The sequence below is a fragment of the Neophocaena asiaeorientalis genome, unplaced genomic scaffold (assembly GCF_003031525.2).
Source record: "Neophocaena asiaeorientalis asiaeorientalis breed wild unplaced genomic scaffold, Neophocaena_asiaeorientalis_V1.1 scaffold43, whole genome shotgun sequence".
NCBI classification, from domain to species: Eukaryota; Metazoa; Chordata; class Mammalia; order Artiodactyla; family Phocoenidae; genus Neophocaena; species Neophocaena asiaeorientalis.
This window is the reverse complement of record NW_020173674.1, coordinates 12,209,681-12,229,702: the sequence shown is the minus strand read 5'-3', so window position 1 is coordinate 12,229,702 and position 20,022 is coordinate 12,209,681. Positions and strand designations below refer to the sequence as shown.

Below are 20,022 nucleotides of genomic sequence, written 5' to 3'. Positions count from 1 at the left end.
TAAGCAAGGGCAGAAAAGAGGTCCTGTCATCCAGTTGTTTCTGGGATCTGTGCGTTTATATTGCAGCTGGTTCAGTGTGTAGAGATGAGATGATCCGAGTACAGAACCCAGAGGACTCTGGGTGATATCACTCTGACTCCCAGCTCTGAGCGTGGAGGGCATGTGTGCTTTTTCCCTTCGTCACTCCAGCCTCAAATGCTCCCACTTGGTGGCAGCTCTATTTCAGTTTTGCTCTTCAGTATGCCTGTCTATGTTATAGAAAGATGTTTGCTTTGGAGGGAGTGATTAAAAAAAACCTACTTATTGGGATATAGTACACATACTGAAAAGCACACACATCCTAAATGTATAGTTTGATGAATCTTGACAAACAGCACCCATCTGGTCACTAGAACTCAGATCAAGAAACTGGCCATGATTTCCACCCCAGAAGACCCCTGAAGGGGGCATCTCTATGACAAAAGCAAAAGACCAGAAAACGATAGGATAAGCTGGTAAGTTCACCTGTGTTACAGAAGAGCCAAAATTCTGGAAAGAACTGAGTGTGTGTGTGTTTCTCACCGAAGTTTTAGAGTTTGCCCTGTGTGAACTCATTTGAGGGTTTGATGGCAAAGAGCAAGTTCTCTTGTCAGACTCTTTGGAATAAAGCTGGACGTTATATGGTCATTAATAGACTTCCTTTTTTCTTCCTTTCCTCTGACCAGACCTCAGTGCAGTGTTTGATATCCGTGTGGTTAATGTCACCACAACCGACATGCAGTTGGCGTGGCAGAATACAGACCATGTTACTGGGTACATCTACTGTGTAGTGATACAGTCTGAGCACAGCTCTAACCAGACAAATAGTTCTCATGAAGCAATCACTCTCGGGGGCCTGATCCCGGGCACCTTATATAACATCACAATCTTCCCAGAAATGAACAATTTCAGGGGGAAACCCAACTCCACTGCACGGTACACACGTAAGTGTCTTAGAACACCCTCCTAAGGGAGTAGTCTCCCTTTCACTTGGAGGATGGGAAGTAAGCATTGGTTAAATGATGGAATAAGAGGCTCTCGTGTTTCTGGGCTCCAGGGAGAATGTGAAACTGTGTAAGCTGAAAACATCGGCCTCAGCAAACGTTCTTCTGTGCTCTTGGGGCACTTGGTGCTGAGCCATATGAACTTGGAATTGTCTTCTGAAGCAGAAAGGGATCCCATAAGTGTGGAAAACATGACTATTCATTCTCTAGTCTGGAATACAGACTAGAGGAGGGTCGCCCTGTCATGTTGGCATTGGAAGATGCAGCCCAAATGAGGCACTTTGCATGCAAAAGTGAGGGAAGTACTTTGGTAATATTTGACCTAAATATATGGTAGAAATGGTAGTTCATAATGCCTTTTTCGTATGTTTTTCTCTTTCGTTAATCATATTTCAAAAACAGATAGAAATTACATCTTGAAAATATATTTCAGATAAATTATTAAAAGAAGCCTGAAAAACTTTCATTCTTTTGAGATTTAATCTGTATAATTATTTTCTGAATGTCTTTTTTGGGAAGCGTTCCATCTTTCGAGTCCAGCAAACATTAGCTTAATTTATTCTTTCCCTAAGGGAGCCAGGCTATTTTTATTAAATTAAATTTAATTAATTTTCTGGCTATTTTTACATGCAAATAATAAAATGGTTCAAGCTAATCCGTGCTTTTTTTTTTTTTAAAAAAACTAAGGGCCCAGCAATGTGTCCAACATTGAAATAAGGACCAACACCACAGCAGCAACCTTAAACTGGCAGAACTTTGATGAAGCCTCTTTCAGGTACACCTACCGCCTTCTTATGGAGCAGGATGGAAATGCCAGCAAGGCCACACAAATAGTCACAGGCATCGGCATCACCTACGCTACAGTCACCGAGTTAACACCTGGCTCCTCATACACTGTAGAGATCTTCACACAGGTGGGGAATGTCACCGAGTCACTGGCACCTGGCTGGCAGTCATTCTGTACAGGTGAGTAGTCCCACGTGCCTCTTGGACTCCTTCTTGTGTGATGCTGGCCTTGCACACAGGTTCTTGAAATAAACTCTATTTGATTAGCTTTTGTGTGGTGTGTGATAACAGAACCCAAACTCTCTGAGCATCCTATTAGCGCTATCTTGCTGCCCGCATCATTTATTCATTCAACAGATATGTATTGAGCATTTACTATATGCCAGGCACTGTTAAAGGACACAGACAAGTCCCTGCCTTTCTGGAACTTTTATCCTGGTAGGGAAGACATAATAAACAAGATAAGTAGGTTATTAGTTGATGATTACTAAGGAGGGGGGAATAAACAAGGATGGGGGAAATGAGATGTTTATCTTGGGAAGGCTTCATTGAAAAGGTGACTTTTGAGCAAAGACTTGAAGGGTGTAAAACAGGCCATGTGAATGTTGGGACGTAGAGCATTACAGGCAGAGGGGCAGCCAGTGCTGGGGTGCTGAGCCTGGAGCGTGCCTGCTGTATTGAAGAAAGAGCAGGAGGTCAGGGTGGCAGAGGTGGATCCATGGGAGCAAGAGGGGGAGGGGGAGGAGTTGAGGCCCAAGATGCAAGAGGTGATGGGCCAGGGCATGGATGACGTCCGGGCCTGTAGTTCATAGTTTGGCTTTTACGCTGAAGAAGACGGAAAGGATATTGTTAAAATGGATGCTCAGCTTTTTTGCCTTTCTTGATCCTGAATGTTTCGATGCAAAAGGTGTGATCTTTTAAAGGGAAGAAGAGCCCTGTGTTTAACTGAGGGAACTTTCAGAGAGTAATCGGGGAATGTTTTGTGGACGACTGTGAGTACTTCTGCTGACAGTTTTGATCGTGGGGCCTTTATTTTTTTTGTTTGTTTGTTTGTTGTTTTTTGCGGTACGCGGGCCTCTCACTGTTGTGGCCTCTCCTGTTGCGGAGCACAGGCTCCGTGGCCATGGCTCACGGGCCCAGCCGCTCCGCGGCACGTGGGATCTTCCCGGACCGGGGCACGAACCCGTGTCCCCTGCATCGGCAGGCGGACTCTCAACCACTGCGCCACCAGGGAAACCCGATCGTGGGGCCTTTATCACCTCTGTGTCTGTGTAGCACCCTACTCCCTACCCTCTTTGCACCTGCTTCCTCCCTTCCTTAGACCAAGCCATTCAAATGTGTTTAGGCTGATTTGGAAGGGGAACAGGGGTCTCATCGGATCAGCCTCCCTGGTAGTGTAGGAGCTGGAACCTTGATGACCTCTGAGTTTTCACATGGAGTGGCTAAAGGGATCCCTGCAGCTTTGAGTCCCTTCTGCTAACTCAGGCTTCATTCACCAGGTCTAGACTCTGATCTTTGGTATTTGGGTGGCTTCCATTGCTAATGTTTATCTTAGCTACAATTATTGTAGCCTGTAGCAAAAGAAGGATATCTATGAGCCTTTATGAGTGGGGATGGGTGGAACAGGAACAGTGGGAGTAGGTATGCATTGGGCAGGTTACCTTTCCAGGCCTCAGGTGGAGAATGTGGGCGTTGCACTAGGTGACTCTTTAGAATCTTCTCCTGCTTTAAAACACTGCAACATTGAAGTAATGGTAATACTCCTCCCACCCCCGGTACATAAATACAGAGTTTCCCATTTACATCAGTTTTTTGTTGGCCCTGAATAAAACGCTATTGGCCCTCAGATAGGTAGAGACAAATAACACCACGTTTTAGAGATGAAGAAACCGATACCGTTTACCATTGATTATTTAGCCTGTTGTATGTGTAGAAAACACGCTGGACTTGGATTTAGAAAACCTGAGATCCAGTTTTGGCTTCGCCACTGACCAGCCATGTCATCTTTAGCAAATTGCTTAATCTCTCTAAGCCTCAGTTGATTCCTCTGCAAAGTAGGACAATATTAACCCTGCCTCTTCCAGAAGGATTATCAAGTGGGCCCCAAAATGAGGTGCCGCAGGCGAAGAAGTTGCTACCGCCTCCACTGTATTGTCGCTACCTCTCATGGAGCCCTGTGCTCTTCCAGCCTGGACCCTGACAGCCACTGTTTCATTTAATCCTGAGACAGCCCTGCAGTCGAGGCTCAGAACAGTTGGGGGACTGACCCAAGGTCACACAGTTCAGTAAGGCCCTATTCAAGGTCAGCCTCTGCCTCTTCTGTCATGCTCCATGGCTGTCTCCTTATCACCAACGGGCCAGGAACCTCCTGCTCCCCAAGTTTCAGTATTTGCAAAGGCAAAAGTCCAAGAATTGGGCTTCCCTGGTGGCGCGGCGGTTGAGAGTCCGCCTGCCGATGCAGGGGACGCGGGTTCGTCCCCTGGTCGGGGAAGATCCCACATGCCGTGGAGCGGCTGGGCCCGTGAGCCATGGCCGCTGAGCCTGCACGTCCGGAGCCTGTGCTCCGCAACGGGAGAGGCCACAACAGTGAGAGGCCCGAGTACCGCAAAAAAAAAAAAAGTCCAAGAATCTCATGATGTGCTGTTCTTGCCTTGCAGACCCTGCACCAGTAACCTCCTTCCACTGTGAAGTGGTCCCCAAAGAGCCAACCTTGGTCCTCAAGTGGGCCTGCCCTTTCGGCATCAACACAGGCTTCGAGCTGGAGGTCAGCCACGGAGACTGGGAGAATATGACGAACCTGGAGAGCTGCTCCTCGGAGAACGGCTCTGAGTACAGGACAGAAGTCACATATTTGAATTTTTCTACCTTGTACAACATCACCGTCACTGCCCGGTCCTGTAACAAGATGGCATCGCCCACCCAAAACACCTGCCTCACTGGCATCACAGGTGGGCTTCAGGGAGGGCAGGGTGGCCAGGTGACATTGTGGTCACCTTGGAAAGCTGACCCAGAGGCTCTGCAAGTGTGGCCTAGAAACCTGTTTCTAAAAAAAATTAATCCAAAAATATTTGTTTTTGTTGGCACGGACTGTTAACCCAATTCTACAGAAATCTAGTCTATATATTCTATAGAATCTGTATAATCTATAGAAATCTAGTGAGAGGGAATATTTTACATTCCAAAAGTTTCCTTCGTTTTACAGAATAATTTGTTGCCACCTTTTCTTTTAAGTAAGTTCCCCTAAAATGTTCAAATATACACAAAAGCAAAGGACAGTATAATGGGATCCACGTACCCATCGTCACTCAGTTGAACATTTGTGAGCATTTGACCAATCTTTTTCGTTTATATCCCCTCCTCCCTTATTGGACTTCTTTGAGACCAGTCCTGGTTATTCTATAGTTCTATTTGTAAGTTTTTCAGTATGTATTGCTGCAAGACAGGGACTCCTTTTCCCTTTCTTTCAAACATAACCACATTACTATTGACATTACCCTTAAAAATTTAACAATACTTTTTTTTTTTGGCCATGCTGCATGGCTTGCAAGATCTCAGTTCCCTGACCAGTGATTGAACCTGGGCCACAGGAGTGAAAGCCCGGAATCCTAACTTCTAGGCCACCAGGGCACTCCCAACAATCCTTTTTTTTCTTTTTTACTATTATCAGATAGATATTCAGTCAAGATTCATATTTCCCTAGAATCTGTATTAATAAGCTCTCCAGCTGTTTTGGGAAATGGGATCATTCACAAGAGATCCCCCTAGTTAATCTTTTCATGACCACCTTTTATTTTGAACTTGGAAAAAATTGCTTCTTTGCTTTTTTTTTTAAATTGAGATATGGTTGATTTACAATATTATATTAGTTTCAGGTGTACAACATAGTGATTCATGATTTTTATAGATATACTGCATTTAAAGTTATTATACGATATTGGCGGTATTCCCTGTGCTGTACAGTATATCTTTGTCACTTATTTATTTCATACATAGTAGTTTGTACCTCTTAACCCCTACCCCTGTCTTGCCCCTCCCCCCTCCCCTCTCCCCACTGGTAACCACCAGTTTGTTTTCTTTATCTATGAGTCTGTATCTGTTTTGTTATATTCATTCTTTGTTCCATTTTTATCTGTCTTTCGCTCTCTGTGTCTTTGCCAAAATTATGTCTTAGGTCAACCTGGTGGAGTTGGTTTTGCTTTGTGCTTTTTGAATCCTGGATATACTATTTCCTTTAGGGTATCAGAATGTTTCCAAACAATTTCTAAAGAATTGGTGGTTGAAATAGTAAGAAGAAAAGGCTTCTTACTTCAGGGACACTGACTTGGAAAATGGCTGAGGGATTCTACTGACAGAGCCTTGGACTTAGGCAGACCTGGGTTTGATTGTAAAGTCTACCTTTTACCAGCTGTGTGATCTCAGAAAAGCTGCTTAACCTCTCTGAGCCTTGTTTTTCTTAGTTGTAAAAAAGGGGAAATAATACCTACCTTCCAGGACTGTTAATACAAATTAGATGAGGTGGTGTAGGTGGAAGATCACTTCAGAGCTGCCATGTATGGCTAGTCAGGTTGTGTACTGCATAGTTCCATGGGACACCATTCATGTAGTCTGCTGTGCACGTGGGACTCCTTGGAGTCGTGTAGTACACAGCTATATAGGGTGGCCCTGGGTCACAATCCTTTGTGTTTCTGCAGCACTCTGCAGTGTAATAGAAACAGTGAACCTTGTTGGGTACTTTTTTGTAGTTCTCTGTTCTATGATGTCATCTCAGTGGGTATAAGCCACTGAGGAACATAAACCATATCTGATCCGGTATCTCCAGGGCTGAGCACAGTACCTAGTGAAGGGAAGGAGCTTGTTAGAGTTAGTTGTTTCCGAAGCTGAGCAGTGCGTGGTAGGGTTAGGTAGTGACCACTCAGCATTTAGTCCAGGGATCCTCTCACTTTTTAATCTGTAGCTCCCTTTCCTCAGATGCATTTTTATGTACAAATTTAGCAAGCTTTTTAAATGTACAACTTTGATACTTTTTTATTTAACATAAAAGTGGAGCTGCATTTTCTCTGAGAAGGCAGGAAGTGCTGGTGGGATGGGTAAACCGGGGAGAGTTGGAGCGATGGTCTTTTAGCCAACACTGGTTGGTTGCTTACTGTGTGCCTGGGTGAGGGACACTATGGTGAGCGTGGCCGGCAAGGTCCCTCTAGTATAGGACTGAGATAAGCAGTGAGAAGGAAAGGATTTCCAGGCTTTGAGGTGGGTGGAGCTGTCTTGGGGCAGGGAGCTGGGGACTCCTTGCTGGCCCGCTAAAAGGCATAGAGCTGTGGACGGAGTGGGAGCTGGTGCTAGGAAGTGTCTGTTGAGGCAGCTGACACTTAGACGATGGACAGCGCCTCCAAGTGGCCACTGCGGTCAGTTACTTGAGAGGTTGCTGAAGGATGGTTTAGAGCTGTGCCTTCCAATAGAAAATCATGTGAGCCTCCTGTATAATAAAAGCTTTTCTAGGAGCCCCATTAAGAAACTGTAAAAAGGAGCAGCTGGAAATTCCCTGGTGGTTCAGTGGTTAGAACTCTGTGCTTTCACTTCTGGGGGCCCGGGTTCGATCCCTGGTCGGGGAACTAAGATCCCATAAGCTGGCTGGCATGGCCAGGAAAAAAAAAGAGGAGGAGCTGAAATGAGTTTTGATCTGAGTTTTGATCACATTTTATTTAACTCAGGATATTAAAAATGTTATCATTCCAACATGTAATTTGTATAAAGTGAGTTATTAATGAGATACTTTATGTCCAAACTTGGGCCTGTCACCTTTCAAGCGCTCAGTGGGTACATGTGGTTAGTGGCTGCCATATTGGACAGCATACATTTGGAAAATTGTGTTATGGTCTTTTTTTTTTTTTGGAGTTCAGTTTTCTCAGTCTCCCTGCATCTTGGTTATAATAACAGAAATACTCAAACTGTATGTGGGAGACCAATTTAGGTAGAGAGAGTGTAGAGAGAGATCATCTTGAATTCACCTTTTCCTTCCTTTCGTGTTCATTTAGAGAGTGGCTTCACAAGCTTAGCTTGGGAAAGGCGAGGCACAAGATCATGAATGCCACTCACGGAATGTTCCTGTGTGGGCTTTTCTGGTTTCCGGGAAGAGGGTCAGTTGGATTTCTCTAGGCAGAGTTTTAAACCTACCCCAGCAAAAAACAAGGACTTCGGTGTGAAGGGTGCAGAGCCGGCATGCAGCCAGGTGTCAGGAGAAAGTATGTTCTCTCCATGTCATCTTTCCTTCCTTCTGGGTAACTATCTGCTTCATCATTGTGCTCTGACCAGCCAGTCCTGGGGCCAAGTCCATGTGCCGGCAGATGTCTGCTTTCAGCTCCCAAGTTCTCACCTTGGAGTTCTACCCACACAGTCTGCGTCTCGTTCTCCTTCTTCTGCCCCCATTCTCAAAATAAGGAATCTGGGCTCTCTGGGTCAGGAGGGACTGGGGGAAGATAGAAAAGGCACGTTATCTTCTACAAACAAGGCTGCCAGGAGGCCACCCTGGCAATGTGGCTGGACCCACTGAAGGGGTCATTGTCAGTCAGGCAGGCTCCCCAAGGACTTGCCATCTTTGTTCCCCACCAGTTCCCATCCCTGCCCTTTGCTTCTAGATTTGCTTTGCATGAGCCCAGCACACAGCTTCCAGAGCAAGGGCAGAACTTGAGTGGGGCACTGCAGCAAATCCTCTCCTTCATAATTTTGTTCCTTCTGTGGTTTTAAAAGTTGGGTGATCATGTTTTCTTTTGTTCTGTTTCAGACCCTCCTTCTCCAGATGGATCCCCTAATATTACATCTGTCAGTCACAATTCTGTGAAGGTCAAATTCAGTGGGTTTGAAGCCAGCCACGGACCCATCAAAGCCTACGCTCTCATTCTCACCACTGGGGACGGTAAGGAAGGGGTCATTATGGGTTAAACAGCCAGTGGGTGATGGCGTGACTGGGTGCCATTTTTGTGCCCACTGAAACGCATTCATGAGACAAACACACGTCTGGTTTTATACTGCGACCCACGCTTTGGCACTCACCCCAGGGTGGGTGGGTGTAAGCCATTTGCCTGATGAGCTAGGTCAGAGGTTGACAGACTTAGTGTAAAGGGCCAGATAGCAAACATTCTAAGTTTTGCAGGTCCTACAGTCTCCTTCTCAGCTATTCAACTTTGCCGTTGTAGTGTGAAGGCAGCCATAGAAGATACAGAAAGAGTCAGTATGACTGTTCTAGTATTTACCAAAAGGGGTGGCTGGCTGGATTTGGCCCATGGCCGTGACTTTCTTACCTCTGATCTACGTTTTTCATCTCTTTTGCAGCACAGGGTCTTTTAGGTGGCAGAATATTAGTTTTAACCAAGTTTGTGTCACACACACACACACACACACACGAACATGCACGCACAAATCATCCTCAAAGGGTGACTTTCTCTTGGAAGAAAAAAGGAAAAGATTTGCATTTGTAGTGGGAACTTGCAAAGAGCATTGTCATAGCTGAGAGAGGAGGTGGATTAAATGCTGCTTTTCCTTAAAGGGCTCCATTACATTCCCTGGAAGTGAGACGGGAATGATTTGAGGGTGTCTCTGTTAGCTGTGTGTGGGTGCTTTGCCCAAGGTCTGGGTTTAAAGCGGTGAGTTTTGGAAATTCCCTGGCAATCCAGTGGTTAGGACTCGGTGCTTTCAATACCAGGGGCCCAGGTTCAATCCCCGGTCGGGGAAATAAGATCCCGCAAGCCGTGCGGTGTGGCCAAAACAATAAAAACGTGCAGAGTTTTGCTGTTCCTGGTGATTCTTTAACTGTGAATTATGCAGTGCCACCCTTGCCCAGTCTCACAGCCTGTGATGCTGTCCTCATCTCCCCAAAGAAGACAGAGCTCAAACACACTGTCAGGGCTGCAGGAATCCAGGAAGACAAGGGATTTGCTGGTGTTGAAAACCTGCAGCTAAATCTCAAAAAGAGACATTGAGATCTCTCTCTCTCTCTCTTTCTGTCTTTTGTTTGGGGTCTGTTTCAAACACCTAGTCATTTTGCTGTGAAGGTATTCAGCAAATCCCAAGCTCAGACCTTTGCTGAACAGGGGAGATGATATTGCATGTTGACCAGCCTGACCAGTACCAGCCTGTGATGGATGAGATCACACCCTCCACGTCAGGTGGTCTGGGTTAGAAATACAACTTTACCACGTAGGCAGTGCAGCTTGGGGCCCAGGTCTTTTTACCTTTCTGTGTCTCATTTTCCCACCTGTAAAATGGGGGTAGTAAGCCTATGTGATGAGATTATTGTGGGGATTAAATGAGTTAATGTAAGTAAAGCCCTTAGAACTTAATATAAGGAAAACATGGCAGAGAGAGCATATGTGAGAGATGGCAGCTGTCACCACCATCACCCTGGTCATTATTTAGAAACGAGGGAGACTTAAATCTCTGCAATCACTTTCTTATGGCTTTCCTTCTGTGTGCCTTTCTTAGCTGTTCATCCGTCAGCAGATGTATTGAGATATACGTACGAAGATTTCAAAAAGGGGGCCTCGGATACCTATGTGACATACCTCATAACAACAGAAGAAAAGGGATGTTCTCAGGGCTTCTCTGAAGTCTTGAAATATGAAATCAATGTTGGGAACGAGTCCACCACACACGGCTATTACAACGGGAAGCTGGAACCTCTGGGTTCCTATCGGTAATGCCTTGTGGTTTTTGCCCTTTGGGGGCTGGGCCTCTGAGTGCAAAACTATATGTGCCTGGGCCATCAGACACTTCTCAGCCACCCCTCTTTCCTCTTGTAACCCCACAGGGCTTCTGTGGCTGGCTTCACCAATATTACCTTCAACCCTCACAATGATGGACTCATAGACGGGGCTGAGAGCTACGTGTCCTTCAGTCGCTACTCAGATGCTGTTTTCTTGCCCCAGGATCCAGGTAGAGGAGCATCTTAGCAATGCATTGACTTTTTGCTTCCAGTATCCACAGGAGCATGGGGGTCTGCACACCTCCCTGGGGCCCCCAGGAGGGTAGGAGAGCCTGGTCTGTCCTCTCAGAAGCTGAGATGTCACTGGGCCATCAGGACCCAGCTCAGCTTCCTCTTCTGAGGTCCCCACAGGCCCCACCCACCACACTCCCTTCTCTGAATTCCAGTTACACTTCCAATCGGCAAACACTGTTTGGTTCTTTTTTCTCAGTGTAGTCATTTGTGTGCCCATGTACCAGACACACATGTGACTTTTAGGGCATGGAACCCTTGAATATTAGGATCAGAAGGAGCCATGGGAATCATCTTGTCCAACTCCCATTTTATTTTATTTTTAAAAAGTTTATTGAGAGAGAGCAGACAGCAGAAGCAAGAAGATCTACAATCCCGCAGCCTGTGGAACAAAAACCACATTCACAGAAAGAGAGACAAGATGAAAAGGCAGAGGGCTATGTACCAGATGATGGAACAAGATAAAACCCCATAAAAACAACTAAAGGAAGTGGAGATAGGCAACCTTCCAGAAAAAGAACTCAGAATAATGATAGTGAAGATGATCCAGGACTCGGAAAAAGAATGGAGGCAAAGATCGAGAAGATGCAAGAAATGTTTAACAAAGACCTAGAAGAATTAAAGAACAAACAAACAGAGATGAACAATACAATAACTGAAACGAAAACTACACTAGAAGGAATCTGGATCAATCCAAGAAGAAGATATAACAATTATAAATATATATGCAGCCAACATAGGAACACCTCAATACATAAGGCAACTGCTAACAGCTATAAAAGAGGAAATCGACAGTAACACCGTAATAGTGGGGGACTTTAACACCTTGCTTACACCAATGGACAGATCATCCAAAGTGAAAATAAATAAGGAAACAGAAGCTTAAAATGACACAACAGACCAGATAGATTTAATTGATATTTATAGGACATTCCGTCCCAAAACAGCAGATTACACTTTCTTCTCAAGTGCGCATGGAATATTCTCTAGGATAGATCACATCTTGGGTCACCAATTAAACCTCAGTAAATTTAAGAAAATTGAAATCATATCAAGCATCTTTTCTGACCACAATGCTATGAGATTAGAAATGAATTACAGCGAAAAAAACATAAAAAACACAAACACATGGAGGCTAAACAATACGTTACTAAATAACCAGGAGATCACTGAAGAAATCAAAGAGGAAATCAAAAAATACCTAGAGACGAATGACAATGAAAACACGACGATCTGAAACCTGTGGGATGCAGCAAAAGCAGTTCTAAGAGAGAAGTTTATAGCTATACAAGCCTACTTCAAGAAACAAGAAAAATCTCAAATAAACAATCTAACCTTACACCTAAAGGAACTAGAGAAAGAAGAACAAACAAAACCCAAAGTTAGCAGAAGGAAAGAAATCATAAAGATCAGAGCAGAAATAAATGAAATAGAAACAAAGAAGACAGTAGCAAAAGTCAGTAAAATTAAAAGCTGGTTCTTTGAGAAGATAAAAAAATTGATAAACCATTAGCCAGACTCATCAAGAAAAAGAGAGAGAGGACTCAAATCAATAAAATTAGAAATGAAAAAGGAGACGTTACAACGGACACCGTAGAAATACAAAGGAATACAACGGACACCGTAGAAATACAAAGTTACAACGGACACTGTAGAAATACAAAAAATACAACGGACACCATAGAAATAGACTACTACAAGCAGCTCCATACCAATAAAATGGACAACCTGGAAAAAATGGACAAATTCTTAGAAGGTATAAACTTCCAAGACTGAACCAGGAAGAAATAGAAAATATGGACAGACCAATCACAAGTAATGAAATTGAAACGGTGATTAAAAATCTTCCAACAAACAAAAGTCCAGGACCAGATGGCTTCACAGGTGAATTCTATCAAACATTTAGAGAAGAGCTTACACCCATCTTTCTCAAACTCTTCCAAAATATTGCAGAGGAAGGAACACTCCTAAACTCATTCTATGAGGCCACCATCACCCTGATAGCAAAACGAGACCAAGATACTACAAAAAAAGAAAATTATTGACCAACATCACTGATGAATATAGATGCAAAAATCCTCAACAAAATACTAGCAAACAGAATCCAACAACACATTAAAAGGATCATACATATTGGGATTGACATGTATACACTGATGCGTGTAAAATTGATGACTAATAAGAACCTTCTGTATAAAAAAATAAATAAAATAAAATTCAAAAAAAATTTATTGAAGTACAGTTGATTTACAATGTTGTGTTAGTTTCTGGTACACAGCCGAGTGATTCAGTTATACACATATATATTCTTTTTCATATTCTTTTCCATTATGGTTTATCACAGGGTATTGAATATAGTTCCCTGTGCTCTACAGTAGGACCTTGTTGTTTATCCATCCTATATGTAATAGTTTTCATCTGCTAATCCCAAACTCCCAGTCCTTCCCTCCCCCACCCTCCCTCCCCGTTGGCAACCACAAATCTGGTCTCTGTGTCTGTGAGTCTGTTTCTATTTCGTAGATAGGTTCATTTTTGTCATATTTTCGATTCCACATAAAAGTGATATCATATGGCGTGTCTTCCTCTTTCTGACTGACTTCACTTTAGTATGATCTTCTCTAGTTGTCTGTGAACACCTCTTGAAGTGGCTCCCATTTGGACTTTTCCCAGGTGTCATCTGTGGAGCAGTGTTTGGATGTATCTTTGGTGCCTTGGTTATTGTGGCTGTAGGAGGCTTCCTCTTCTGGAGAAAGAAAAGGTGACTATTGCTTATGTTAACAATAATATCCTACTTTTTTTTTTTTTTTTTGGGGCATGAACCCATGTCCCCTGCGTTGGCAGGCTGACTCTCAACCACTGAGCCACCAGGGAAGCCCAATAATATCCTACTTTTAAAGGGAGCTTTGTATTGTGGGTAACCAGACAGTCACACAGATGGAAGGGATAGTATAGTGAGCCCCCAGGTCCCCATCATCCAGAGTCTTCACTGTCTGGCCAGTCTTATTTCATCTCAGTCTCTGAGCTGGAGGGTTTTCTTTTATTTATTTATTTATTAAAAATATTTTTGTTAAGCATTTATTATTTTTTTAAATATATTTATTTATTTGGTTGCACCGGGTCTGAGTTGTGGCAGGCGGGCTCCTTAGTTGCGGCTTCAGGGCACCTTAGTTGTGGCATGCATGTGGGATCTAGTTTCCTGACCGGGAGTTGAACCCAGGCCCCCTGCATTGGGAGCTCAGAGTCTTAACCACTGGACCACCAGGGAAGTCCCTGTGAGCTGGAGGGTTTTAAAGCATTAGGTCATGGTAAACACTGCAACAGAAGGGGCTGCTTTCAAACAGGCGTTCTAGTTCACAAACCAGAGTGTTAAGAGATGGCGTTTTAGAGTCAGCTAAGTTTGAACACACGCTCTGTCTCTGACTGGCAGTTAGGGAGCTTGGCTTTAAGGTGTTGCTTAATCTGTGATACGGGGATGATAACAGTGCCTAACTTGTGCCGCCTAGGAGCATTAAATGAAAAAAAGTGCTTTGACAGTATCTTATACCTCTTATGATATTATTATTTTATCTGTACAGTTACTCTTTGGGGTAGTTAAATAGTAAAAATAGCAACTCTGTCTTGAGCACTTACTGTGTGCCTGGACTTGTGCTTTTCATGAATTCTGTCATGCATGAGGCCCTATGAGGCAGGCCTCCCAAGCCCCATTGCAAGGATGCAGAAGCTGAGTGTAGGAGGTGTGGAAATGGACTTGGACCTGGACTTTGCTTTTCATTGCACACCCTCCTGCCTGACCATGCAGGGTGTGAAGCCTGTGTATCAGCTGGGATTTATTCACTGTTATCGGGTGCTGCCAGCCAGGGGATTTCATCCTGGCCCAGGGTTTCTAATGCATCCTACACCTGGTCTTCTGCCACCACCTTGCTCTCGTGGGTTGACAGGCAGTGCCCGTATTACATCTTTTTGCATTAGATTCTGATTTTTTTTTTCGAGGGAGGGGTCAAAAACAGCTTTATTGTTTCTTATTAAAAGAAAAGTTTTACATATTTACGGCAAAAAGTTAAAAAACAGAAAAGAAGGGCAAAGAAAAGAAATAATCCATAATCACACCCATACAAAACTACTCTTAACATCGATGTGATTACAAAACTCACACAAATACACACACGCATCCCCACAAACAGAATCATATTATACATATTTTCTGGCCTGCTTTGTTCACAAGACATCGTGGACGGCTTCAGATCTTCTTCATCTTAAGTGGCTGTTGAGTATTCAGCTGTATAGAAATTATTCAACCAAATTCCTGATGTTTTCAGGTATTTTGTTTGTTTGTTTGCCACAGTTGCTTATCCTTGTGTGTAAATCTGGGCATATTCATGATTACTCCCTTAGGCTAAATTCCAAGCTGGGAAATTGCTGGGTCAGTGGGTATGCATGTTATCAATTTTGATACGTGCTGCGAAATTGCCTTCCAGAAAGTTTTTTTCTTTTAACGCCAGCATGGGGTTTAGCCAGCAGTACAGAGGAGTGCCAGGTGCCCGACCACCTTGCCGACACTGGGTGTATTTTCTGGTTTATTACATTAACTTTATCAGAAAGGCTTTCTCAAAGCCGAAACCAAAACCAAAGCCAAACGAATAACAAACCAAGAAAACAAAAACCAGAGCGCTAAAGAACGAGTGTGGCTTTACGCTGGGGTGGTGCAGCTGGTGTGTATTTACCCAGAGGAATTCCTACACATTGCTTGAGTAAGATTCTTCAATACTTTTAGATCGTATAAAAGAGAGTAACTTGGGCTTCCCTGGTGGCGCAGTGGTTGAGAGTCCGCCTGCCGATGCAGGGGACACGGGTTCGTGCCCCGGTCCGGGAGGATCCCGCATGCCGCGGAGCGGCTGGGCCCGTGAGCCATGGCCGCTGAGCCTGTGCGTCCGGAGCCTGTGCTCCGCAACGGGGAGAGGCCACAACAGTGAGAGGCCCGCGTACCGCAAAAAAAAAAAAAAGAGGCTTATACTCAGCATTTGCTGCTTAGACCGTTAAGTCTAGTATTTGCGAGCAGGAAGTAATGCTGTGTATGAACTAATGCTCAGCGAAAAGGCATTTTGTAGATACACAAAGGGGACAAAGCACAGAATTAAGCTGTTTTGATCTAATGGGTCTTTCTTTTTCTTTCAAAACAGGAAAGATGCCAAGAACAATGACGTGTCCTTTTCTCAAATTAAGTAAGTCTCTAGAGTTGTGCGTCTTAATGCATTGAATCCCTCAATCTGTTCAGTGCCTATTTTGAGGTTTTTTGTTTGTTTGTTTGTTTTTGATGGAAACTGTTGCCACTTTTCCCGATCGACAGGTTTGGACCTAATCCTCCAGAAGTCCTTATTAGCCTTGTTATTCTGCGAGGAACCTGTGTTTCCTAGTCTCCTGAAGCTAGCTTCCTTGCCGTGTTGTACAATGGCAAGGGGAGCCATACTTTTGCCATATAGTCTACCAACAAATATATATTTTGTGATTCAAAAAAGGTTATGAAGATCTAGGAGGAGAGAACTTGCTCAAAGTCCCAAAACCAATCAGTTATATAACAGGGTCTAGAAGTCAGATTTCCTGATTCATATTTCATTGTTTTGTAAATAACATAGTGCCACCACCTGCCACCGCCCGCCCGCCCGCCCGCCTCTTGTACTACAGGTTTTCTTTGGGAAGATGTTTGCTATCATCTCCAGAGTCATGGTTGAGTCATTTTTTTCTAACTGCTTATTGTTTTTCTTTCCTTTTCTATGATGAAGACCTAAAAAGTGAGTAAACTCTCCACTTTCTAAAAAAATAACTTGTATTTTTCTATTTTGAGTGTGAACTTGGTTGAATGCAAAAAATCCTGTTTTGTTTTCCTAGATCCAAGTTAATCAAAGTGGAGAATTTTGAGGCCTACTTTAAGAAACAGCAAGCTGACTCCAACTGTGGATTTGCAGAAGAATATGAAGTATGTGGCTATAAATGTTGTGTTTTTAATTGCTCTACGTTTGTCCCGAAAGTTGGAAAACTGCCTGTTTCCGTTTTATGGTGAAGCTTTGGGTGAGAGGCAGCCCTCTTTGAGGGGAGAGAGAAGCTCTTGCATGTCCCCTGGGGGCCCCTCTGAAACCTCTTGGGGAGGATCCCTCCTTGCTTCATCCAGCTTCTGGAAGCCCCAAGCATTCTTGACTTGTGGCCATAGAACCTCCATCTTCACAGGTCTCCCTTGTGTGTCTGTATCTCAGTGTCTTTTCTCCTCTTATAAAGGCACCAGTGATATTGCGTTAAGGGCCCTGCCCTACTGCAGTATGACCTCATCTTATCTTGAGTACATCTGCAAAAGCTGTATTTTCAACTCAGATTTCATTCACAGGTACCAGGGGTTAGAACTTCTGCATATCTGTTTGAGGGACACAATGTTACCCATAACATCTCTGCATTCCCACTCTGTTCTGTCCTACTCTCTGAGTAGTATAACGTTTGAACACTGAATAAATGAACAACTCATATGTTCTGTTTTTAGGATCTGAAGCTTGTTGGAATTGGTCTACCTAAGTACGCAGCTGAACTGGCTGAGAATAGAGGAAAAAATCGCTATAATAATGTTCTACCCTGTAAGTTGTTTTTTCCACATTACTTTCCCTTTTTTCCATCACTGGCATCACATCTCTAACAGTAGAGGGGAGAAGAATCCAGATACGAACTAACCACTTCCATAGCCATTCCTTAGTCGCCTTCTGTGTGCATATGCCATTGAATTCCGTCCTCACAATAGCCTTATGAAATAGGTAGTAGATGAGGAAAATGAGGCACAGAGTGGCTAGGTGATTTGTCCAGAGTCACACAGATAGTCATGGTGGGACCAGACGTGGACCGAGTCTGTCAGTTTCATTCAGGGAAAAGGCCAGAGTCTGTGCTTTGAGCCCCTTTATTCCCACAGCTCTTCTATTTCAGTTCGTATAGCTCTGGAATGAAAGGGAGCAGGACGAGGGCAGGCAGGGAGTAATGCTCTGTTTGTCCAGACGCGTCTCTGGTCGGCTGAGCACATTGCACGGCTAAATGTGAATTACATTTGGGTTCATTCCTGTCTTTTTTTGTTGTTTTTTTTAAATTGTCTGTTTTACTTGAAGTTGTGTTTTTCTTTCCTGGCCTGAAATGTTAACTTCTGTTTAGATTCAGGATTTTCTAGCTCCTCCCTTCGTTCTCTTCATTCCTTGCCACCCCTCCAGCACTTATATTGACAGCAGACATTGACTCACGCGTGTGCTGAGAGAAACGCTTTTAAAACTAGGCTGTCGGGATCTGCCTCAGCTCTGCGCTTTGAGGGTTAACACAGGATTATTGGCCCGTTCTTGTGGATGTCTGTGGAGATTTTCAGATCCAGAGTTTGGCTGTTGTTTTTATTGGGAAGATTTTAGGCTGACACTCATGTTGGTAACCGGGTTTAGAATTGTTATTTTGTTCAGGGGAGGATGAGATAGTGGATAGTCAAAGACAGGGAAACATAGGAGCTGCTGCTTATAGCTCAGGCTGATCGTTGAGATTTTAAGGATATTATTTCATTTCTGGAGTTGGACAATTTTGTGTGTGTGTTTTTTGAGATGACAGTATATAGGAAACATGAGAATTTTATGCTTTACGTCCTTCCACTTATAGTAGTCTTTTTTTAAAAAATTGAAGTATAGTTGATTTACAATGTTCTGTTAATTTCTGCTGTACAGCAGTGATTCCATTATATATATATATATATATATATATATATACACACATTTTTTCATATTCTTTTCCATCATGATTTATTATAGGATATTGAATATAGTTCAGTATAACTGTGTTATACAGAACCATGTTGTTTATCTGTTTAAATCTGCTAATCCCAAACTCCTAATTTATCCTCCCACTCCCTTTCCCCTTTGATAACTATATGTTTGTTTTCTATGCCTGTGAGTCTGTTTCTGTTTTGTAAATAAGTTCATTTGTGTCATATCTTAGATTCCACATATGCCATTTACAATAGTCTTATGCATTCAGTTTATTCTTGCATTTGGGACTGTCTTTTTATAACAATTTTTTTTTATGAGAATAGAGAAAGTGTGAAAGTCTTAACTGAGTATCTACCCTGCTATAGTGGAAAGGGCACTGGATTTGAATTCTGACTGCCATTCACCAGATGAAAGTGCTTGGAAAAATCACTTAATCTCTCTGACCCTCAGTTTCCTCCTCTTTAAAATGGGCGCAGAAGCTTGTAGTGTGGTTATAAGGAATAAATAACATTGCTGAGGGCCTTCCCTGGCTCATGGCACTCACCCAAGAATGCTAATAGTTGGTTTCTCCTGAGAAGGCGGTCTGGAGTGGTTAAGACCTTGGGACCTGTTGCCAGGCTGCCCAGGTTCTAACTGTGGCTCTGCCACTGACTAGCTCTGCCCAGGTGATCATGTAACTTGTCTGTGCCATAGTCACATCTGGTGACTGTGGGAATGAAATAAGGTCGTGGATGTAAAACGCCAAGCCATGCAGCTTCAAGGTGTGATGGAGCCCCTGTGTTGCCATACAGGGTTGGGTTGCCACACACAAGGTTGGGTTCTGCACCCATTTCTCGCATCAGAACAGGTTATCATGCAAACGAAAGGCCATTGCTTATGAATGCAAATAAACTTTATGGTGCTTTTGAGCCCAGGGCCTCACCCATGGGACATTCTCCTAAATATCTGTTAGATAAATGAAAACGACAGTTTTTTCTCTTGTATTCAACTCAACTCACACCTTTGCTTCTATTCTAACATGGAACTCTTTTCTTTGAATGTCACAGACGATATCTCCCGTGTCAAACTTTCAGTCCATGCCCATTCAACTGATGACTACATCAATGCCAACTACATGCCTGTAAGTGGAGAGCAGGGCCCATAGTGCTGGCTGGTTAGGAGGAGGTCCTCCTGCTGTCCATCTCTTTGAGGTTGAATATGTGCTGCTTTCCATTTTTAGGGCTACCATTCCAAGAAAGATTTTATTGCCACACAAGGACCTTTACCCAACACTTTGAAAGATTTTTGGCGTATGGTTTGGGAGAAAAATGTCTATGCCATTGTCATGTTGACCAAATGTGTTGAGCAGGGAAGGGTAAGTATCTTTTATTTTTATTATTATTCAGTTCAATTCGTTCGTTCATATTTACTGTGGTGGGAGGGTATCTTAAAAATGATTTGTCCTTTTTTAAAAAAACACTCCCCC

General features: G+C 43.5%; 1 protein-coding gene across 3 annotated transcripts in view; it reads left to right on the top strand.

Moving 5' to 3' along the window:
* Nucleotides 1-20,022, top strand: part of PTPRJ (protein tyrosine phosphatase receptor type J) — a 109,181-nt gene that overhangs the window by 76,215 nt on the left and 12,944 nt on the right. For 2 of the 3 annotated variants that reach the window (XM_024748723.1, XM_024748722.1), the window contains exons 9-21: nt 705-962; nt 1,710-1,988; nt 4,466-4,756; nt 8,587-8,718; nt 10,284-10,494; nt 10,609-10,733; nt 13,465-13,552; nt 15,972-16,013; nt 16,572-16,580; nt 16,678-16,765; nt 17,318-17,408; nt 19,604-19,677; nt 19,777-19,911. In XM_024748723.1, the coding sequence (XP_024604491.1) occupies nt 705-962; nt 1,710-1,988; nt 4,466-4,756; nt 8,587-8,718; nt 10,284-10,494; nt 10,609-10,733; nt 13,465-13,552; nt 15,972-16,013; nt 16,572-16,580; nt 16,678-16,765; nt 17,318-17,408; nt 19,604-19,677; nt 19,777-19,911 (1,823 nt within the window). The remainder of the gene's footprint in view (nt 1-704; nt 963-1,709; nt 1,989-4,465; nt 4,757-8,586; nt 8,719-10,283; nt 10,495-10,608; nt 10,734-13,464; nt 13,553-15,971; nt 16,014-16,571; nt 16,581-16,677; nt 16,766-17,317; nt 17,409-19,603; nt 19,678-19,776; nt 19,912-20,022) is intronic. The other variant, XM_024748724.1, reaches the window with a different exon arrangement.